Source organism: Photinus pyralis, unplaced genomic scaffold, assembly GCF_008802855.1.
Source record: "Photinus pyralis isolate 1611_PpyrPB1 unplaced genomic scaffold, Ppyr1.3 Ppyr1.4_LG1, whole genome shotgun sequence".
NCBI classification, from domain to species: domain Eukaryota; kingdom Metazoa; phylum Arthropoda; class Insecta; order Coleoptera; family Lampyridae; genus Photinus; species Photinus pyralis.
This window is the reverse complement of record NW_022170249.1, coordinates 23,948,142-23,971,540: the sequence shown is the minus strand read 5'-3', so window position 1 is coordinate 23,971,540 and position 23,399 is coordinate 23,948,142. Positions and strand designations below refer to the sequence as shown.

At 36.4% G+C, this 23,399-nt stretch overlaps 3 protein-coding genes across 8 annotated transcripts in view; 1 reads left to right on the top strand and 2 right to left on the bottom strand.

Annotated features, from left to right (window-relative positions):
* The window catches only part of LOC116160495 (protein prickle-like), a 316,299-nt gene that overhangs the window by 185,437 nt on the left and 107,463 nt on the right, over nucleotides 1-23,399 (top strand). The window contains exon 1 of one of the 5 annotated variants that reach the window (XM_031473704.1): nucleotides 22,151-22,276. The exons of the other annotated variants lie outside the window; for them this stretch is intronic. The gene's annotated coding sequence lies outside the window, so the exon portion shown is untranslated. Of the gene's footprint in view, nucleotides 1-22,150; nucleotides 22,277-23,399 lie in introns of those variants that run through there. 5 annotated transcript variants of the gene reach the window in all.
* On the bottom strand, nucleotides 4,865-7,498 carry LOC116160501 (neprilysin-2-like). Its single transcript, XM_031473714.1, has 10 exons — nucleotides 7,389-7,498; nucleotides 7,216-7,337; nucleotides 6,670-7,160; nucleotides 6,469-6,621; nucleotides 6,218-6,423; nucleotides 6,033-6,170; nucleotides 5,763-5,988; nucleotides 5,549-5,714; nucleotides 5,311-5,501; nucleotides 4,865-5,264 (listed from the first exon to the last, which is right to left on the bottom strand). The coding sequence occupies exons 1-10, from the start codon at nucleotides 7,427-7,429 to the stop codon at nucleotides 4,962-4,964; spliced, it is 2,037 nt and encodes a 678-aa protein (XP_031329574.1). The 5' UTR covers nucleotides 7,430-7,498; the 3' UTR covers nucleotides 4,865-4,961.
* Nucleotides 18,876-22,148, bottom strand: LOC116160494 (neprilysin-2-like). Of its 2 annotated transcripts, XM_031473699.1 has the most exons (8): nucleotides 22,000-22,148; nucleotides 21,821-21,948; nucleotides 21,285-21,760; nucleotides 21,026-21,184; nucleotides 20,774-20,976; nucleotides 20,345-20,729; nucleotides 20,130-20,301; nucleotides 18,876-20,084 (listed from the first exon to the last, which is right to left on the bottom strand). In XM_031473699.1, exons 1-8 carry the CDS (start codon nucleotides 22,011-22,013, stop codon nucleotides 19,498-19,500), a joined length of 2,124 nt encoding a protein of 707 aa, XP_031329559.1. In that variant the 5' UTR covers nucleotides 22,014-22,148; the 3' UTR covers nucleotides 18,876-19,497. The 2 variants fall into 2 exon arrangements, with proteins under 2 accessions (XP_031329559.1, XP_031329558.1); XM_031473698.1 differs by having other exon boundaries at nucleotides 21,285-21,948.

The window sequence follows — 23,399 nt, the reverse complement described above, 5'->3', positions numbered from 1 at the left end:
AAAACGTGTGTCATTTCTTTCGCATTGTAAACCAGGTCCGTAGCCAGGGGGTGGCAGGGCAGGGTTCAGCCCCCTCTAGAACGTAGGTAGTGGTTTTAATTGCTTTACAAAATACAAAACATAAATCTATACCCAACGGTCAACATACTATATACAGAAATTCCAAAATCAAACAAGCAAACCAACATATTCAGAAAAAGGAGAATTATGATGTAAAAGTGTTTTCTTTAACAAATTTAATTTTTGAACCAGAGAAGGGTTCACTTTATATGCACTTAAAGGGTGGCTCTTGGACCAGTATCAAACAAGGATACAAAAATATTCGATATACACTACATACTCATAATAGACGAATCCTGTGAACATTGTCAAACAAAGAAACAAAAATGTACCAAACAATCTAATCTAATACAAACAGCTTCAATTGGCATATATCTTGGTATCTTTAAGAAAAATAAATTACTAATTTCTAACATTAATCAAATAAACAGGTTGTATCAAATTTCGTGTTAAGTAAGTGTTAAGGTGTTAATAATAGCAATATGCATGAACAATCGAATTTCTTTAATAAAAACCGGAATTTAGCTATAATAAATGTTCAAATTTGTTAAAATGTCACTCAAAATGTGTTTTTTAGAACTCGAGGATCATTTTTGTCCATTTAACAAACTCTCTATCTGTGCTAATAAGCGAGATCTCTGTACTTAACATGAAATTTGATACAACCTGTATAGTTTACGCTCGAGTTTACGAAAACTTCTCTTGTATGTAAGTAGCTCTCAATTTTACATGAATCAAAATCTCTGCACCTAAAATTAAAATGTCGTTTGGCAGACGATCATTTTCACACAAAACAGGCTTGAAACGGCCCTTGTTTCTATTTCGGAAATTGACCAATGGGAACTGCGAATTGGATTTTAACGACGAATTGATGATTTCTACCTAATTTCGCCGGCATTGAACTTCCGTGTTTATTAATCGCAGGCAAACGAAGTTTTATCTTACTACAGTAGTTTGTTAACCTTTTTTCATAAAGTGTGACGGTTTTAATGGCTCTAAAGGCTATGAAACTTCAACAAAAGGATAAACTTTCACCAAGCAAAATCTAACATCCTCTATTTTTATTTAAATTTTGGCAAATACCAGCGTTGAAAAATTCCGGCTGTCTTAATTTATGCAACGAAACGCGTGTATTCGACCAAAAGAGGAAAAGTGGTAGGTAAATTCTCATTTAAAAAGAGATGGCCGAAATAACACTTGGTACTTTGCTGTATTATCTCGTAGTTTGAACTTCTCGAATGTCTAATGATTTGACTGCAAAGGCCAAAAAACAAAGTCTCTCGCCCTAGCTAGTCTCGAACGGCCGGTGTGTTAAGCTCTTTCTTAGATGAGAGTTTAGATGTATTTATTAAAGCTTTAATTTACAATAGTTCTTTTTTCGCTGCTAGAGGTCACGTTATGTACCTTTTTTCATTCTCTTTAATTTTGTCTTGCGTAAAAGCAGTATTCGTTCCTTTCAGAGATGATTCTGCATTCATAGTGGTTGCTTGTAAATTGTTTTTCTTTACAAGCCATTACTTTTCTCATCGTTTTCACTTAATTTTCTCATCTGCTTTACTTTTTCGTTATTATCTACCGGAGAATTTTGACGCAGAACACGTGACATATTCCCTCGCATATTCCTGACCTACTTTGAAAAAAGATTACACCCGCCGATGCTTTGTCTCCCTTACTTTTGTCACTCCGAAGATTCATTCATGTTAGTTGGATTACTTTCTATTCTTCAGATTTTTATTTACGTACGTTACTTGTATCATTACGAAGAAATTGTTATCTTGATTAAGTACATTTTAAATCCTTCAGATTGTTGTATAGTTATTTGTGCATCTTACAGTAGTTTTCTTGGTTTTACATACGCGGTGTCAATTTTAAAACTTGCAGTCGGCCATATTTTCCAAACTAAAGAAGATTTTGAAAATCGCGCAAAACCGTTTCGGGGGTATCGAGGGGGAACCAGAAGGACCTTATGAGTGACCACCCCCCACTCCCCCTTAACTCCCAGCCCCCCCTCTTCAAAAATCCTAAATGGCAACCCCATACTTGTGACACATCGTTAGAAAGCTACTGAAAAATGCTTTCCAGTGGTACCCATAAAGTCAATAATTTCATTAAGACAATTTAACAAAAATTTAATAATTAACACAAAAAAAACTAAACGTTGACATTGAGGGATTTATGGCCAATTGACCAACAACTTCAACCTGAGCTGCTTCATTAAGCAATCTTGGTTGCTTTATTTTTTTTATTGATAACAGATCCCGTTTCTTCGAATTTAGCAACCAAATCTTGAACATAGGCATGGTTTAATTTTTTTTTGTTGACTGCAAGTTTTAAAATTGACACTCTGCCTACCCCTTTTGGGTGCTGCCAATATGACCTATCGCCTATTGCGCAAATCGGTCAAATTATGGTTAACTGCTAATTAGGCATATACTAATTAGGCATATACTGCAGAACGGGGGGGGGGGTGTGATTAACCTCGGGAGTTATTAACCCCTTGACTCCAGTGGTCGACTCTAAATAATCTAAACGTGATTTCACAACCATGCAGCTTAGTAGAGTCCAAAAAAATGGTCCAGTCATTAGCAATTCACATTTGGGAGGACAATCACCGGGGGTTTCAGGGGCAAAGGACCATGGCGCCACGACGGAACTTTAAGGGGAAGGGCCAAAGAGTATATGTGCCAAGGTTCATAGCTTTACTTAAAATCGCGAATTTTATCTTAATTTAGGATGTAATCACACAGACTATACCGCATCACAGACACGGGTGTTTTGGTAGTTCGCATTTTAAGGGTGGTTTTTTTTTGGTAAGAAATGCACTAAAAGGAGACTATACCAACTGGAGTTTTGCAAATCAAGAAAATGTTCGGTACTCTATTCATAGGGTGGTTGAGGGTTAGTATTCCTTTCTCACCTTAATCAGCGGACTCTGGTCCTTTCATCGTTACCAATCCTTTTTTCAAATTTAATTAACGAGCGTTGCCTTAATTATGAGCATTATTTTGTTTGTTTTCTGTTAACATGAGAGATTGCAAAATGTGGATATAAAAGAAATTTTATCTCTTTAAAGCATGCAATGTTTCATAGCAGGATATGAACTATTAAAAAATGCGTGGGTTGTACCATCTGATTGATGCATTAAATCCGCATATAACAGAAGTAAGCTTCAAAAAATTATACTTACGCCATGGACGCCATCATTTTCAAGGAAAAAAATGTGTGCCCTGTCAAGATAGGGTGGAAGATTAATTTTTGCTCGAGAAGTAAAAAAAAATGTTTCAAAAGCCACTCCTGGGTGTTGCAGCGTATAACACACAACTGTAACGGTCAAATATAGAAATAGCAGCTATCAATTAGCGAAAACCCGAAGTCTCTAGGTGGCCTAGGGCCCGACATCTTGAAGGAACTGGCAGACAGACGACAGACAGACAGACGACGGAAAATTGAGCATATAAGCGTTACGGCAACTTTGTTGTGTACGCTTTACATGTCAAAATAAAAATCTCTGAATATAACCAATGAAATATCGTAAAAGGGGGTGTCCTTTTGGTGCCAAAATATAAAAGAAACTTAAAGACTATATAAAAAATTGTACTCGAGAGTATCTCATTAGATTTTGAAACAAAACTGCCAATCATTGTTTTTTGGTCACCCGGTACAATACCATAGTTAGGACTAGCTCATATGTATCGCATGTCACCCTCTTTTACGATTGCGACAAGTTACCCTACTATCCCTTTTAAAGGAAGCACGTACATTAGGATTAATTGTCGCTTTATTAATTAGAGTTAAATTTTATAATACCTTTCCCCACTCGTCTTTTATAAACTGCCAGTCTTAGCCGACTTTGCCTTAATTCTTATTAAAAACATTAGGGTACTTATCTTCAGAGGTCACGACTTTGTTCATTAAATGGGCGCCTCATTCTTTTTAGTGGCATTCTTTGAGATTATCGCTGCCGTTCAGGAACTCTTTATTTTTAATGGCGACTTCCGATATTTTTAATTATATAAATTCTATTTAGAAAAGGACGATCTTAATACTTTGTTTTCAAAATAGTTCACTTTAGTTCTTCGAGTTATTTTTCCGTAAGAGAAATGGGGTTGTATCTTGTGGGTACTCTACAGAGGCAGGGAAAATTCTTGGTCAGTTGCTAAATTTTAACTTTTGCGATAAGGAACTATCTTACTAATAAAATTCAGTTTTAGTAAAATATTTCCACCCTCGTAATTTTGCTGTAGTCGCTGTAGACCTCTTCACCACCATTTGAAATCGAGTCCGTAGTCTTTTGGTGTGGATGCTTTACCTCTGACATCATACAATTTACTTATGAATTTTATATCCTGTTAGGTTAATAAAAATTCAATGAATCAATGCACTAAAACTAGAAGCAAAGCAAGAATTGATAACAGGAGTAATAAAACAAGTAAGTACGATGACATTTTATTAAAATATATGATTTAGTCATTTTAAGTTTATGATAGAGAGTGGCTGTGTTTAGTGCATTTGCTAGAGGTTAATTGATGCGCTAGAAAAGGTATGACATTACCTCAATATTCTGTTAAACACTCACCCCCTCAATTCAACACATTTAGGGGGTAATACTTTATTGTTCATTCATATGCAATAAATACTGTTAACATAAATCAATCTTGTTTAGATAATTGTTATTACTTTCTTGATGATTTATGATGGGGTCAAAGTATTTTCTTTATCTTAGAAATTCTAAAGAACAATCCTCATGCAGTTAATGTAACTGTCTCGGCTACTGTCTTGCTACTGCGAGATAAAAATAGATAGATCAATTCGATTTCTTAGTTAATATTTAATTAAAAATCAACATTCGCGCCTTACTGGATAATTGACGATGACACAACAAAAATAAATAAAATAATAAACTACACTAAATCACATTTTACAGCAGCACTCATTTTGGAACCAGGTTTACACATAAAATCATTGGCGAAATTGGGGTGATGTCTTACGAACCCAGAGATCTTCGCAGAGATCAGGGTGCCGTTTACGCCAAACTTATGATATGGATTAACTGGTTCGCACAAGATCGACGTGGTTGCAAGCCAAAACAGTTGCTTCGGGGTGAAATTTAATCCAATTAGCATGTTTTGATCCTCCTTAAAGTGCTTTTCGTATGCACTGTACGCTAGTGTACTACCGACGCTGAACTGCACTATGTTGTTCACCTACAAACAATATACCTGCATCGTTTCCGGTCATTTAATCTCTTACCTCCGGCATATCCAAATTCACGCGATAGTCCCTCATTGCCCTTATAACGCACTTCATATTCTCACTTTGTCCAAACTCTTGCGTTATAAGGCTTAACTGGTGTCCTACTGTGGTACCTAAACTACCATAATTCATATACTCAGGCCGCATGGTACTGAAGACCTCGTCTTGGGTAAATACGCTCGATAAATCTATAAGAACGTCAGGCTTTATAGCTTCAATTGAAGCGTTTACTCACACAGCACATTCTTCTCCCGGTTATATGCAATGAAACTTATCAAAGCTTTCTGGTACCATTCATCATAAAGACCTCCCTTCTGACCAACTTTCGCATACAACATTGACCGTTGATTTCTGATCGCCTGCGCCATTAAGCTGATAAAACTGTTATCCCCACTTCCTATCTGCAAGACGCGAATTTATATGATTCCCTCAACAACACGCGTAGGTACCATATCAACTGCAACTTTTTTGAAGATCTCATCGCTGAAGTAATCGTCAGGTTGTCCAATGGCTAGTCGCATCGTTTTGACCATGTTTTGCAATTTTTCCGGTTTACCAGCTAATGAGCTTAGAAATTCCGCTTGAATATTCGACACTAATTCTTCAACTTTTCGCTTTTTTTGCAGAGGTAAGTATCTGCGATCGCACATTATATCTATTGGATTTGGTAGGAACCTAAAAATGCGAGATGAATCCCGATTACATTAATGCCAGTTTACTTGTCGTGGATTCGTTCTAGGCAAGTTTCTTGAAGAGTTTGAGGTTTCTTCCAGATAACATTGTAGTTCTGGTACTTGTCAGGGAGGTAGGGGAGAATCTTTTCTATTACGGTCCAGATTAAGAAATTCGCTTGTGTTCTGCAAAAGAAACTGAGGCGTGTTATTGTCGGAGGGAGTGTTGTTACCTTTTGGGTGTGTTTGTAATTAGGCCGATCCAATTTTTCATTGTGGGTGCCGGTGGGAAGATGACCGTGTCGTTTTTGCGAACGGTTAAGACGGGATTTGTTAAGTTATTTAGAAATTGCAACCAGTCGACGACACCATATTTTTGTTGGTATTTGGCGACAGTGTATTGGGTTGAATTGCCAGATCCGTAGTTATTGTGCGTTTGCTGAAGTTTATAAGTGAGTGAGCTGTCACACTATTCCCAGCTTACCAGTTGAAGATCAATGAGAAAATTATGCACGAGCTGCATTTCGGCGGTAATCTTATCCCTGTTAGTGGCACCAAATGCTAAAGCTGTTTCCACCATAAAATCCAGTTTGTCGAAGTTGTGCGAGCTGTAATCGAATACGTCGGGTAGTTCCACCTGGTGCGCCCACCGTTAGTGGAGTTGGTTTGAACATTAAAAACTTACCTTGAGCACATGCGTGTCCCGGTTCGGTTCCACAGTTAAATCCAAGAATGCGGAATGGTGGTATCCTAATTTCCTTAGTCGGTAAGTAGCTTGCAACCAATCAAATTTAGTTTCGTTCCATCGATCACCATCCAATACTGGCCATCCTCCAACGGAAGCAATGGCACGCTTTATGCTTTTCAAGTTTTCACTTTCGAGGTTGTTTTCATCCATACAGGATTGGAACAACTTCTTAGCCGTCTTCACCATCGCGGGTTCGTTAGCTACGATCGGTTCACTGTACACTTCCAATACCTGCCTTTTATGTTTCGACGCCATTCTATCCATAAATCTGAAGCTGTCATCGCCATGAGCGCGTTTCATAAAATTCCCGCAAGCAAATTGATAGAAGTCATCGCACGGGTCTGTTTCCGAGTCCACATATTGCATAATATTGCCGGCCTCGATTAAGCATGCTGTTGTATTGCATGAACTTTCCGTTCTTCTTAAATCTGTGCCACATTCATTTTTGCATGAAATGCACACAAATAGAACAATTTCACTTACCAGATTTGTTACTTAATAAAACTCCTAAGATTATGACTACTATTATTGCCAAGACAATGGCCAGAATGAGAATTTTCTCTAAGCTCGACCTGTTTTTCCAACAGTTTCGTCTGGCATCCAACCTTCGCGAGAAAAAAGAAATGTGATTTTGAGACGTTGGTCGTTAATCTTACCTCGTTGGCATTATTGTATCGGATTCGAATAACGATGGCATGTATGGAATTAATCGCACTCACGAAACAGTTACTAACTACTATACGATATGCTACTAAATGTAGTTATTTATAGACATAACCCACTATAAGAATTTTACTTAAACGCTTAAGAGTAGGGATGCCGAAGTAAACAGAGATTTTTGCAATTGCCGCTCGTAAATAAATTTTTTTTTGCTCGAACACGGAAATGGGAACACTGAATTAATTATACAGTACTTATTTTTGAGTAGTGAATGATCTAAAAATACTAAAATATAGGTCATTGAATTAGGTTGTGGAACAATATCGACAGCTACCGTAAATAATCGCAGCGTTTATGACACTTCGATAGAATGCGGTTATATGCTTATTTTCAATGCTTGTCTGCTTATTTGGCATTTCGCAGAACGTGGGAAGTCGTCAAGAAAATGTTACCATAAGCTACTTCACGGTGGGTAAAGTTCTGCTTCGTAGTTCACTTGCAATCAGACATTCATCCACGAAATCATCTACGGTCGCTTCAATGGCTTCATGCGAAGCGTTATCGAAAGCACCCTCTCAGAGCTGGGCAGTATTCGATTTTGTAAATACTTTTTAGTATTCAAATCCTTTAAAGTATTCAAATACTTTGAAATTAAATACTTTTATGGAAGCAGTATTTGTATTTGTAACTCAAATACTTTCACAAATAATTTAGTATTCGAATACTTCGCAAGGTATTTGAATACTTTGAGAACTATTCGATTACTTCGCATAGTATTTGAATACTTAACTTTCCTTTTTTACCAAAAATCGACTACACCAAAATATCTCTGGAAAACACTTTTTCTTATTAATTTTCGTACGTAGAATCCAGGGTAGAATCCAAAACAATTCGTACTCTTTCGATTAGACCTCTCAATCAAAAGTTATGGACTAGAAACCAATTTCGAAAGAAAATTCAAAGGGCTGTAACTTTTGAACTAGTAGCCCAGTTTTGGAACTGTTCGAAATTATGGATTCTACAGGCCACATTTTATAAGAAATTTTATTTTTAAATTTTTAATGTATTTGAGTGACAAGTATTTGAATACTTATTTTTTAAAGTATTTGAATACTTTTCAATGTATCTGTATCTAGTATTCGCTTGTGCTGGACGTAAAAGTATTTAGTATTCAAATGCCTTTGATTTGTGTAAAGTAGTTACTATTTAGTATTCAAATACTTTTTTAAAGTATTCTGCTCAGTTCTGCACCCTCTATACCCGCAAACGCGGTTAGAGCCACCTCTTTTGAGATGAGCACCTTTACAAGTTTGTATGTATGTAGGGCCGTCATTGTCGATTTTCCTTTTTGATAGACGTGTTGTTAGGGGTGAAGCGGATGTTGTGTTAAAACCTCACTTCACTGGAATTGGTCTAAGACTTTTTTCATCACCCCTGCATTAGGAACGAGCTGAGGCTGATGGGTCTATACGCCTTGGACAGGTCGATTGAGCATCATGTCCCTTTTGGATGAACACCGCATTCACCTCCTGCCAGTCCTGCCACGTTGTGGGTATGTAAGCTAAACCGAAGATACCTCTGTAGAGCTTATATCTAGACTCAAAATAGTCCGTTAGAGTGATCGGACGCGTTCTTGATAAGCGAGTCTGTTGCTGCTTTTCAATTTTAATTTGTATTTGAATTTGTATTTGAATTTTTAATGTGTTATTGTGCTTGATATAAATTATAGTGACTGTTTAAACGTTTTAATTTTTCGATTGCGCCACGGGATGGGCGATGACGTAATGCTCTGTGTTGCGTGTTCTGAACAGATATCTGATCCGAAAGTACTGGTTCAATGTGCTCAATGTACGTCGTCGTTTCATTCTGGATGTTGTGGAGTAAGTGACCTGAGGGGCTTCCATATGAGGCGTTCGACGTGGAAATGTCCAACTTGTGATGCTATCGATCCTCCCGAAATTGAGCCAGTTCGTAGTAACAAACGTCTTCGAAGTGAGAGCGGAGATTACGTTATCTTAGAACGAGCTGTGTTAAACGAGTTATTAGATACGGTGAGATCATTGAATAAATCTATGGCAGAAATTAAATCTGAATTGATCGAAGTACGCAAAGTAAATAATTCGCTTATCGGCAAGTTATCCTTTCTTGATAACAGCAAAGGGAACTATAATAAACAACCTGTATCATACGCAAAAATGGTATCAAATCAGAACCGAAATTCTCCACGATCAAACCATGTTGAAAAAAAGGCTGCCTCTCCTGTATGTAATCCAGACGTCATTGACGGTCCCGCTACACTCACTACCGAGCATGTTAACAAGGCCATCACAAACGTCCCTGAGAACCTCCCTGGAACCTCTTCCAATGACGGTTTCAAAACTGTTACCTCGCGCCGCAAAAAAATACAAAAACCGATCTTTATTGGTCAAATGGAAAATGACAGTCGAGCGGATGGAAATTGCACTACAACTTTCGAAAGTACCGAACGTCGTCATTGGGTTTACGTTGGTCGAGTAAAGGACGGCACGTCTGCAGAAACCATTGCAGGATTTGTAAAAACAAAATGGAGCTTAAGCGATGTATTATGCACACAATTGGCCTCTAGAGATGGTATTTGTTCTTTTAAAGTTGGTGTTAGAGAGTCGAACTTTCCCGGCTTGCTCGATCCTTCTAAATGGCCAAAAGGTGTCGCTGTACGCGAGTTTGTTTACATCCCGAGAAGTGGCGGTTCTTTCGAAAATCGAATCCGCAGTGAAAATTTTCATCAGGTGGCAGCTCAGAACATGGACACTTAAATTGTGGTAGTGGCGCTATTGAAGTCTTTTATCAGAACGTACGAGGTCTCAGATCCAAGAGACGTTTTTAACAACTCTCTAATAATCCAATGTCAAGTCATTGCTCTTACTGAGACATGGCTCATTCCTGAAATTTCAACCGCTGAGATATTTGATCAAAAGTCATTCACTGTATATCGAAATGACAGATCCAACAGAACCAGCTCAAAAAGTCGCGGAGGGGGTGTTCTGCTCGCTATCAAAGCGCCGCTAAAATCACTTCCCCTAATTGCGCAAGCGAATCCTCCGATTGAAGAGATATGGGCTATGGTTACTTTGGTTAACAATAAGCGAATAATTTTGTGTTGCATCTACCTTCCACCGAATTCGGATGTTGAGTCGTACTGTTCACATCTAGAGTCTGTGAATCGCATACATTCACGTTATCCTAGCGCAGACATAATACTCTTGGGTGATTATAATTTGAGCAATGTAAAGTGGAGCATCGACTCCGACAGCAACCATTTATCAGCATTCTGTAACCGTAACAGAACAGCCGAAATCTTATGCCAGAATTTACATGTAATTGGGTTCAATCAGTACAACAACATCAGGAACAGTGCCCATAGCAATAATATTCTGGATTTGATCTTCTCCAACTGTGATCTATCAGTAAAAAAATGTTATACGTGTTTAGTCAGCTGTGATTCTTACCATCCAGCCCTTACTGTTATCATACCCGTGCACTCACATTTCATAAATGAAAGTAAAAATCGGGCTGTGTATAAATATAATTTTTCAAATGCACCTTACGATTTGATAAATGATCAGATCAGGACTGTAAACTGGCACACCCTTTTTTCTAACTGTGATATTGAGTCATGTGTTGATAGATTCTATTCTGTGATATATAATATAATCGAAGCATCCGTTCCAAAAATTAAGTGTTATGATTCTACATACCCTCCTTGGTTCAGCAGTAGACTTCAGATGATGATTAAATCTAAAAAGTTAGCACACAAACGTTTCAAAGAAACTAAATCCATGAGTGATTATACACCATTTTTTCGAATCTCCGTGAGCAGTGTAAAGCTATGATCTCCGAGTGTCACGATCGTTTCGTGAAATCGTGCGAAGATAACATCACTTCAAATCCACGAAACTTCTGGAGGTTCTACCACAACATCAACAAAACATCACAACTGCCATCTACCATGTGTATAGGTGAGACTCTCATTACTGACAACGAAGCCATTGCCAACGGTTTTGCTGATCATTTTGCCTCTGCTTTTACGGACGGAACACTCAAGGAAAACTCCTTCTCTTCCACAACTGAGGTAACACTGAATTGTTTCACAATTTCTGCTGAACAGATTTTCAACCATCTCATACGTACCAAAGAGAACGGGAGTGTCGGCCCTGACGGAATAGCTCCTAGATTTTTAAAATGTTGTGCCGAATCTATCTATTTACCCATGTTTCTGTTGTTCTCGTCTATTTTAAAAAGTGGATGTGTTCCTTCAGTGTGGAAAAATTCTCGGATAGTTCCAATACATAAAAGTGGTGCTAAGAATGAAATCTCTAATTATAGACCTATAGCAATTCTCTCTGCTATTCCGAAATTATTGGAGGCGATTCTTGCTCCTCAATTAACGGATGCTTTTTCGACTATAATTACTCAATACCAACACGGATTTAGCAAAGGCAGATCAGCTGAAACCAACTTGTTCGGCTACACCAATGACATTTTCGTCTCACTGGACCGTGGACTTGATGTTCACGCGGTTTACACGGACTTCGCTAAGGCCTTCGATAAAGTTAACCACGACTTATTAATATTTAAGCTAAAAAAATATGGTGTTAGCGGAACTGCTTTGATTCTGCTCCAGAACTACTTATGCAATCGGAAAGCACAGGTGAAGATAAGTGATAAGTGGTCCAATCCAATTGAAGTGAGTTCGGGTGTTCCTCAAGGATCCCATCTTGGTCCAGTACTATTTTTGATTTTTATAAACGATATATCATCGGTGTTTGTGTCTAAACATGTCTTATTTGCGGACGATCTGAAGATATATAGACCTATTGCAGACCTTCGAGACATGAGTTTGCTACAATCTGATTTAGTGCGACTTGAAAAGTGGGTGGTTGAAAATGACATGAAATTAAATGTTGAAAAGTGTCACGTGATCTGTTTTTCCAGAAGGAACTCTCCATCTTTGCAAAGTTACTATCTGTACGGTCAGCTGATTGATTGCGTGGATTCTGTTCGTGATTTAGGTGTGATCTTGGATTCCAAGCTTACATTTCGATTGCATTATGATCACATTGTATCTAAAACTACCAAAATGATTGGGTTTATCAACAGGCAATGCAAAAGTTTTTCTAATCCATGCACATTACGCACCCTATACTACTCATTAGTTCGATCGAATCTTGATTATTGCTGTATAATATGGTCTCCCTATCTTACCACACATATCGATAGATTGGAAAGAGTGCAATCCTATTTTCTTCGATTGTTAAAATATAAGCTCTCTTTGGCAGGAATCGTGTTTGAAAGAACCAATGACGTAAGACTATATCTCAATATCATGCGGTTAGAAAATCGAAGAACACTACTTACCCTGCAGTTCGGCTTTAAGTTATTAAACGGCCACATAAACTGTCATACTATCTTGTCTGACATTTACTTTAATGTTCCACAAAGATTCGTTCGATCTTCGAGGCTTCTTTACATGAGACCTAATCGAACTCTTTACCTTCGTAACAGTCCTCGAAATCGATTGTTGGAGTTATTGAACAATTTTAATGATAAAATCGATTTATTTAGTGTATCTCTCCCGATTTTCAAACGCAATACTATAATACTTTTAACAGAATGACGTTGCGTGTTATCATATCAATATTTAAATTTAATTATTTCGTGTCATCTACTTAGGTACACGTAGTTGTTAGCTACGATTATTTATTATTATAGTATATTATATTGTAAATTGCCCTAGGCGTAAATAAACATTATTATTATTATTATATGTATACAGGGTGTTCATTTGAAAACTTCCCACCACGGATTTATCGAAAATCACTGATTAAAGGGAAAAACGCCGAGACTCGTCAAAAGATTTGCCAAGGGGGACAACTTTTTAACCAAAAACTACTTCACCCCCTTTCACCCTCGGCCCAGGGTCATTTCCAAGGTCATTTCCTTAAAAATTTTAAATGACAAGTGGAATCGAGTAATAGCTTGTTTGAAAGGTCCTTTATTTAATTTATTTAATCGACTTGTCTTAATTTGTTCAGATAGAAAACAAAAAAGAAAAAAGAAAGAATTTAATTTGCTGTCAGTTACATTTGTGACAATCTTGGGATAGTGAAAATTAATTTATTGATTCAGATTTTACTTCCAAAATGGTTTACACACTAGCCGAAAGAGTGGAAATTGTTCTAATTTTCTCGAAAACGAATCGACCGATTTAAAAAAATCAAACGTCAAAATAAAGGACTTCGAAATACCATCGGAAATACCTTTCAAACAAGTTACCACTTGTCATTTAAAACTTTTACGGAATGACACTTGGGGGGTAGAGGGTGGAAGGGAGTGAAGTAGTTTTTGGTTAAAAAGTTGTCTCGGGGTTTTTTCCTTTAATCAGTGGTTTTCGATAAATCCGTGGTGGGAAGTGTAAATGAACACCCTGTATAGTATGTGCCCAACAAACTTTTGGAAGAGTACTAGAGAGATACGTCTCCACCAGGCGCCTTAAAGGGTTTGAAGGCTTCGCTTTTAACTCTGGAGTGAGACTTTACCTGGCGTTCTACCTCTATCTTTTGAAGAAAATAAATAAATAAAATAATAAATAATAATATATTTATCCCATTTATGATGAATACAATTTTTGTGGAATTTTCTGGAATAATAATAATAACCATCTTCTCCAGTACATGATGGTTATAAATAAAACAAGTCCATTAGTACTACAGCTTACTAGTTCTTCCTTGTTGCATTACTTTGAGAAGGTAGCGGCTACTGCAGCGCGCCCTCTCGATGGTTCTGTGCTACTAATGATAAGTTTTATATAGGCACATATAGGTAATAAGTGTACAAATACTTCTAAAACTGAAACTAATGTTAAACCTGCACTTATAATAATATCATTATACACGTTTGCTCGGTAATGAACGCATTTATGAAGGTACGGAAATTAAAACCTCTGTATCTGTAACTTCGCTGAGCCAGTTTTTCAGGCGGTAACTAAAAACTTTGAGAGTGTTACTCTTTTTGATCTCTTCAGGTAATTGATTAAAACATTTTGGACCTAGATATAAAAAAGATTTTGAAAAGAAGGATTTATTTACTTTTGGTCTCATGTAGAAATGACGAGCTCTACTTCTTGTAGAAAAGCCTTTACTTCATATGAGCCTGGAGAGTGAGTGCTCAGGAGGAGCTCTAATGTTTCCCTGGCGCTCACTGTGTATTTCACATCGGGTTTCTTAAGATTCCCAATGCCATTGGAGTGGTGTTTTTGTAGGACTTTTTGTAGAGGCGCGAAACTCAAATCTAATAACAATATACGGCAAAATTATTTATTAAACACACAAATATTCATATTGATCACATTCACTGGGAGCTTTTCTATCTTGAAACTAAAGTAGCGATTAACAATCATGCAATACCATCGGCTTTAATTTGCCTAGAGATGTCTATCTTTAAGAACATTCAATTTCAAATTAGGGGCGGCTATTTCTGGCTGTTACAATGCTTAGTGAAAAGATACGGACTGTAAACTGGATCTTTCCGTCGGATACCTTTTCTTCAACGAATTTGTCATCTCCTTTTTGGTAGCTTTCGCGCATACGTAAATATTTCATAAACCGTAACTCGTACATATTCGTATCGTTTCCGTAAATTTACTTCGGTGTTTACAATAAACCAAAGATGATCTTTGACAGTACGTAACTTTGAACCATTTTCAACTTTTGCGACTATGCGCAAGACTTACATATCGCTCACGTATACGTACGTAAAAGTTACGTTCATTATAAACACCTTCCTATGTTTCTATACAGTTCAACTTTGCGAAATTTTTAAGTTTTATTTCCTACGTATACGTTCATTGTAAACAAGCACTTAGTCTTGTCATTTCAGCAACGGCTCTGGTTGTAATTAATTTCATACAACATTTTTTTTTAATGCAATTGGTAGATGTTAATTTAGTAGTGGTAGTAGTAGTTGAAATATTGTTTGAGACATTGGACAATAGTATATTGAAAGACAAGTGTTACAATGCGACCTATTGTAATACGACTATCTTGTGGCACGAGTGGCGACGCGAAACGTAGCCACGAGTGTCCGCAAGATAGGAGTATTACAACAAAGCATTGTAACACGCGTTTTTCATACTATTTTTTCTATTTCGGTGCTTTAATTTAATTAAAAAAATCATTATCAGAAACTATAGGGAACATTAGAACTAACATGTTTTATGTTGGGAACACTTTTTATGCCGTTAAGTTTTAGGTTGGCAGCGTAGTAAGACTGACATTTTGAAGTTCAAACATGGAAGTACCCAACGAAGTACCTACTTGTACTAACTAGTAACTGCCAACTTAAGAGATGAGTTACCAAAAAAAAACGACTAAAATCATCATTGTGACACCGAAATAGAAAAAATATATTAGTGTCGTCGTTATTTAAAATTACCTTACCTTCGCGATACTCTTACTGTATATAAATTACAATGTTTGCGTTTTAGGGCCCATTATCAAATACGCGTGACTAGTTTAGAGAAATCAAATTGCTTTATTTTATAACCAATATGACCTGTTTACGGACGTGATATCTGATTCTACAGTTTATTATACCTATCGTGCGTAAGACATTTATCTGTACTTTTGGCTCACTTACTAGGAATAATTCATGAAAATGAATAAATACTTTTTAAATACATTCAGTTATACTAAGCTATTGCATTGATTTTGTGTTGGAGATTGGGTCGAATTGGGTCCAAATCCTAAATAGGGGATGCGAGTTAGGTCAGGTTCGCTATGGGTCATACCGGGGTGAGGCGCGTGAAATCGGGTATGCGAATCAGAAATGGCCACCAAATGGTGACTCGGTATCCAACATCTCCAGCTAACAGAGGACTCCATGCAGCTAAGCAAATTCCCAAGTCCCAAAAATATCGGCACACAAAATCGAACAAATTATGTTTAACAAAAGAATCAAAGTTTTGATATTTTTGCTGTTTGTAGCTTTGTGGGATCTAATATATTCAGCCTTAAATACTTGAATTGAACGTAAGCCCAAAAAAGGCGTTTTGTTCAAGAATGAAGTAAATCAAAGCTCTATTAACAGCATCAGGATCTGGGCGCCTGTAAAATGAAACCAGGCCCATTGCTTGAACGTTAGATATGCGCTAAACGAGTTAAGATTTTATATTTTAACACTTGTTTCGTAATAGGACGTAAATTTAATTACCTGATTTATTTATTTATTGAGTTAATAACAATCCTTAAAAATAGAGTTGTAACAGTTAATTTATTATATATCACTAAAATTTACATGTAACATGTAAATTTATCACATACGAGAGCGAACTTCACTAATAATCACTTCGGCATAGATGCTGGAACTGCTACTAAGCCGTTAAACTTGCCTCAATTTGATTATGTAGTAAACAGAAACTTTCTAGAACAATCAGTATCATCACACATTATATCTTTTTTCGTCAGATGTTTCACTTTTAACATCTTCAAATGTATAATACCCTCCCACAATCTCTAAAATTGGAAAATGGAAAACACTTTAAACGTATGTGCAAGTCAATCATGCTAGAAGCTCAGGTAGTGTGCTACAATCCTAGTTGTTACTGTTGCTAAAGTTCATGTTTTATGGTTTATTTTTTCCTTGGTGCATGACTCATACATACTAGGTTTATAACGGGCGATCAAAAATGAGTTGCTGTCGAGTCGCCTTTGAAAGTTCAAGTTAAGTACGATTTTCCATGTAAACAAAAATTCCAAAGGTGACTCGACAGCAACTCATTTTTGATCGCATAGTAGCAATTTATGTTCATTTAAACAATCAGTATGGATTGAGTGGAAGAGCAGGGAGTAATATTTATTACACGATGAACCCTTTGAGTTATAAGCAGAATGGTTCATATTTTTCCTAACGAAATTGGTACATTAAAAACATCACCGTTCAAAAGCGTAAAAGGGTTAGCAAAGCCATATAGGTAGAAAATTCAACTATTTCAGTTTTTAAAACATTGACTTTGGGATTTTTTAAATGGGAAGTTCATAGCAATTGTGCAAACTAACTTGAACTATGAAATATCTAAACAATTGTTTGCCCCTAAGTATGATTAGTACACGTGATGACAAAGAGGCGCTGATTTTTTGACCAATTTCGTTAAGAAAACGTGGAAACGCGTTAGCTCGATGTGAATTTTATGCATTTTCGATGTGCACGTGCATTTCGATCAAGAGGTGATTTGAATTGATTTTGTTGGGAAACGTGAATCAGAATTAATTTTATGGCGAGAAGTTAATTTTTGGAAATAAAATTTAATTACACTTGTCTCATCCCTTTACATAAATTGTGTACGATTGCACTTTGAACAGGGTGAGTCAGCGATTGTGCGGAGTGCTATTATGGTCTTAAGGAAGGATTTGTCTATGATAATATGGTAGGATATTTTGCATATTTGAAAAATACACTCATACACTAAGGGACTATAAAGATCCAGTTTTTAAATGGAACACCTTGTATTTGGTTCCAAATTCTAATTATACCTGAAATTTTCCATCTTTCTTAGTATACGTAAAACCAACCAAAAAATTATAGTTTCAAAGAAAATACGAATTATAAAAAAACAAATAAAAACAAAAAACACAATTTTATAGACTAAAACATAAATGTTTAATAATGTTTAATGAACGTTCAAAAATATGACCTACAATAAACACATCTATACGTTTACTAATATTTTTTTCGGGCACTGCTAGTGCTTTGAAAGATAACTGTTATTGAATAAGTAAAATAACACAAAAATATATAGTGTGTTCAATTAAAAAAAATCTGAGATATAAAAATATGAAATTTTGTAACTGTAGATCTAAATAGAAAATACCCTATAAATAAACTTTTCAATATTCGACAGAGAGCATGTTCATCAGCTGACTGTAATTATATTATTCATATATGTGTGGTCATGTTTAAAAAAAGGTCCTTTCACAGTTCCTCATATAACGAAAAATAGCGATTTCCATTAAAACAAGTGACCCCTATTAGTTCTGTAGACGCAGGCCACTTAATTTTTAAGCATGTCGATTTGCTTATAATGATTTTTGATACATAAATAATTGTTTTGCTATATCTATCAAAAGAATAAGGTTTTTTTTTCAACGCAAGGTAGTGAAATTATAAAATTAATTATCACAACTATTTTCTTTAATTTGGGTGTTTTTAAGAATTTGTAACGAAAACTAGTAGTTGCTTTTAAAAAAATATGTCCCCTTCACCACGCAGAAGTACGCCATTGATCACAAATTTATAGTACATAGAATGGGTGCCAATTTTTTAAATTTTGGATACCATAAAGAATTTCTTTTGAAAATATGTCCAGTGTTCCAGACAAAATGTTCACTTTGTATATTTAAAAAAAACGTAGAATTTCGTGTGGAAGCAAATAGATTTAAAAAATGTTACTGTGATCACACTCCGTATAATTCAAAATATACCATATCAATTATCATCATACAAAAGCACAAATATTTCCTTAGGGCAATACACACTCCTAGCAATCGTTGACTCACAGTGTACATGCCGATCCGGAGAGACGAACGGACAAAACGCAAACAATAGCACATTTTTTTCATGCTTAAAAATCGTTAAAAATAATACAGAGGTTAAGTAATTACAGAAGCTTTATTACCTTTATTTTCTCTTTTGTTTACTTGTTTAAATAGTAATTATGCTCTGTGATTTTTTCCGCTCTAATGAATTCAGTTTTTTTTTTCTAGTAATGGCATATTGTTAATAGCAAAGTTGCATAAACTCAATGGCGATAAATTATATTAAAGCAAATCAATTGCATAGTATCTGTCAACTACTTTTTCATGTCTACAATACCTACAAATGAAGTGAAAAACATGAAATCCTGTCAATGTTATTTTAAAAGTTATTTGACATACCCTTACGGGAAAGCAAAAGACACGTGTAAGTTTTGTTTTCGGTTGTATAGACTTACTTTTATGGAAACGGTTTATCTGTAATAATTGACTAAGATTTTATTTATTAACACAGTTATGTTATGTTAGTTATGTCCAACTAGCTAAATATTTTGCACTTATTGGCAGGATTCATATGAGATGCCTCTGGACATTTAAAGTCTAACGCAAAGTTGGGATTGTTGGCTATCGACATTAGAACCACTTCGGGTTTAACTTTACCGACATCCCTAGTAACCTTCGATGTGCAAAACGTTATTCCTGCAGATATCCAAAATAGTTGCCTGGAGGTGTAGTCTAAACCGATAAGTTTAAGTTCGTCCCCGTTATTTTTTACCCAAGAGTCGTATGCGGAGTACGCGAGCTGTAGACCTAACTGTTCTTTGGTGTAATACACATTTCTGTTTACGTTCACTGCAACAAATTTCTTGATGAAGTCTTCCAGTGGGTCTTCGGTTTGCACTTCTTTTTGATATCGGATAATGGACTCGGATATACATTTTTCTCTTTCACTGTACTCATTTTTGGTTTTGGATTGCCAGCCTCCACTTTCAGATGGTTTGGTCAAAAATTTACCAAAAACGCTGCTTACGTGGTAACCGAGCAATGCGGCCATGGATCCGTAGTTGACATAACGTGGTCTCCTTTCGTGAAACAACAAGTCTTGAATCGCTACTCCTGGAATAACTAGAGAGAGACATAGCAATAGTTTTATGTGTAGATATGACTCACATAAACTGTTGTCCAGTGTGCTGTAACCAGGTTGGCCATTATCGTACCGGATATGCAACTTCCATAAGTACGATTCAGCTAAAGGTTGTTTAATTTGGCTGTAGACCCAAGAGTGACTATTTCTATTGGCCTGAGCGATTAATTCAAGGAAGGACTCGTTCTTGACTGTTACCTGAAATGTTGTTAGTGAGAGATTTTTCTTTGGTTAGGATTACCATGTCCACGTCTAAGTCGTCTAAAATGGTGTCGGTAAAGTATTCGATAGGTTGCGCCACTAAGAATTTCATATCGGCAATTCTCTTCGTTGTGTTACTACGGTCATCTTCGGGAATCCACGCTGTGTTTTGAATGATTTTTATAAACTCACTTCGCATACTTTCCAATAGACCAATTACAATGTTCCGCTTTTCTTTTGTTATGTGGCGACGATCGTTTATTACGCTAATTGGACTTGGATAGAACCTTTTCTCTGCCTCTCTCAAGCAAAAGTCTTCGTGAGTTTCTCTCCGTCTAAGCCCTCCTTTACCGTATCTCAGTTCTCGATTTAGGTAAGGAATCGACGACTCCACCACCTTCCACATCATATAATTCGCTTGAATTCTAAAATTCAAATTTTATGGAACGTGTTTGCTGAACGAACATACCGCTTAGAGGTCTTATCTATAATGTCTAACCAAGAAGTTAGATTTTGTGGGTCAGGAAACAGAACGTACGTTGTTTTCGTAATGGTTGCAGTAGGACCTGCTATCCTGTTTATAAAGTCCAACCAATCGAAGGGACCTGTGAATTTTGAGTACTCTTCAATGGTGTATTGCTTAAAAGTTCTCATGTAAAAGGGATGATCTTTCTGAAAAAAAAAACCAAAATGGAAAAGCTCCTTAGCTCTTGAAACTTACATCTCTCAGCGTTTTCCAAAATAAGTGTACTTGCTCCATTTCCTCTTTTATTGCAGTTCGGTTTCCTTTGTTAAAGAACTCTACAACATCGGCCATCAACTCTACTTTATCTAACTCGAAAAGACCGTATCGGTAATCGAATGTATCAGGAGAGGACACCTAGAATGGATTATTCTGTCAAACTTAATCTTGGTGCCGTTCGAAACGCAGAATTTCAATTGTGGGAATTTAATTTTGTCTTTTACCTTAGCTGACCTACCTGATATATGAATTTATCACTTTTCTCAGGGAAAAGTACGAGGGACAACTCAAGAAAAATAGAGTACTCGTAACCCCGCTCGCGCAATTTGTACGTGGCCTCTTTCCAATCATAATTTTTTTCATTCCAATTTTCTCCCTCCAGCACTGGCCAACCTCCGACAAGATTTATAATTTCTTTTAACGTCTTAATTCCGTCCTGTTCGATATCGACCTCATTCGTGCACGCTTGAAATAGCTTTTTGGCAGATTGAACCATCCTGTGATCATCTCGCTTGATTCTCTCTTTGTAAGTGTCGATCAGTTGAGCTTTTTTATACTCATCCAAGCTCATCCTTTCTTCCTCTCCTGCAGTTTTGAGGAAGTTTCCGCATGTGAACTCGTAAAACTGGTCGCACGGATTTACGTTTGGATCAATATACGAAAGCATTCGTGAGGCTTCTTTCAGGCATTCTGAAGATTGACACCCCTTTTCATCTACAATGCATGGCATCCTCGATTGCATCGATACACTTTCAATTTGCGGGCAATGCTTACATGTGTTAAATTTTCCTACTGAGGATAATATTAGTATAGTAAGCAAACACACCACTAACGCTATGATAAGACATTTCTCCAGAAAGCTTTTGTCAAACCACCAATCTCTACATGTGATACTACGAACCCTTGAATATGAAAAAAATTAATCTGCGGACTTTCTCAATTCGTACTTTTACCAGAAGGAGGGCATCTCCTTCAATTTTTCTGTTCACTGACAAACAAGTACTGGTATTCTGGTCGCTTATAACGTAATTTTGTTATCTTCACTTGATTGTGTTGTTTACATTGATTCTCTTAAATTCTACTGATAAACTTGTGGTCAATGATTTTAAATCTATTTACTGCAACATATTGTTTTTTTGGTACTTATACGTCCTTTTTGTTTTAGGTAAGTGAAGAACTTTTTGACTTCGTTTGGACAATGTATTACTAGAAGAGCGCATCGAGATCTCTGTAAGTTTCTAACATGGAATGACGTAAGTCGATTATCACATTCCATTGTATGTATAGTATTTATAAGGTTCGCGTAAATTTTGATATTTGTTGAGTGCGAGATAAACCAGATCAGGGTTTTCTGGAAAAATCATCTTTTTATTTGAAGCTATTACGTGTCACTTGGACGTCACCGATAAACTTTCTAATTTTAAAATTCGTTGTTATCAATGTGTTGTTTCTATACCCTTTGCATAATAGTCGCCAATCAGTATTACACTAAAACAATCTTGCGTATTACGAAGAAGGTGGAATTAAACCACCGGAGACTTGTTCTTCCTGCTAAAGTTAATCACACGAAGATGATTAATTTTGTCCGTAACTGTACCTAAAGAGATTAAAGTATAACGCCACTCCTTTGCAGGTGGATAAAGTTGGCATCCCCACTTTGCCTAAATGAAGGAAAATATGCCTATAATTTAGGTACTAATTAAAGACTAATTTGTAATCAAAAAATTAGAATTTGTACCCGCTTGGTTCCGCCGGAAAACCGATTCTAAAATCAAGTTAACACCCCACTTTGTCCGATTGAAAGTTATTAGTCGCATCAAAAACTATGAATTAAAGATTAATTCGATTTTCATTGCTTAAACAATTTTTTTATAAACAAATTATATTGTTAGGAGGTCATCTGAGCCAGGGCGCAAGTTGGGAGGGAATATCGCGGTCGAAAGAATGCACTCTGCTGTCCGTTTGTCTGTCTGTCCATGTGCACAGCAGTTTAAAAACGCCCGATCGCTTTGAAAATTAGTAAACCCGGCTTAAGAATATAAGAAAGGTCGGTATTGTTTTTCAGCGACGTAGGCTATTGGCCGCCCGAATATGAATAGTTTTTTTTAAATAGTATTTATTTGTAATAGATTTACATTATAACTCTATCAATATATTTGACAGGACGTCTGAGGGCATAATGAAATGACAGTCTATTATGCGGGGCATAAGACTGTTTATGGTACTGTTCCAGTTCAAAAAAAAGTAAGACAACTTTCAATAGAAAAATGAGCCTATAATCTTGAAGAGCTTTAATGTGTTTAATGTTAAATACTGTTTTTATCATTTTTATTATCCTTGTTTATGTGCATTG

What these genes read in the sequence shown, in the direction of transcription:
- LOC116160501 (XM_031473714.1), bottom strand. Translation starts at nt 7,429, where the DNA reads ATGCCATCGTTATTCGAATCCGATACAATAATGCCAACGAG. An exon ending in CCGGGAGAAGAATGTGCTGT is followed by an intron (nt 5,502 to 5,548) that starts GTGAGTAAACGC and finishes ACGTTCTTATAG; the next exon opens with ATTTATCGAGCGTATTTACC. An exon ending in TGAATTTGGATATGCCGGAG is followed by an intron (nt 5,265 to 5,310) that starts GTAAGAGATTAA and finishes TATTGTTTGTAG; the next exon opens with GTGAACAACATAGTGCAGTT.
- LOC116160494 (XM_031473698.1), bottom strand. An exon ending in TTTGGAAAACGCTGAGAGAT is followed by an intron (nt 20,977 to 21,025) that starts GTAAGTTTCAAG and finishes TTTTTTTTTCAG; the next exon opens with AAAGATCATCCCTTTTACAT. An exon ending in ATAGATAAGACCTCTAAGCG is followed by an intron (nt 20,730 to 20,773) that starts GTATGTTCGTTC and finishes TTTGAATTTTAG; the next exon opens with AATTCAAGCGAATTATATGA.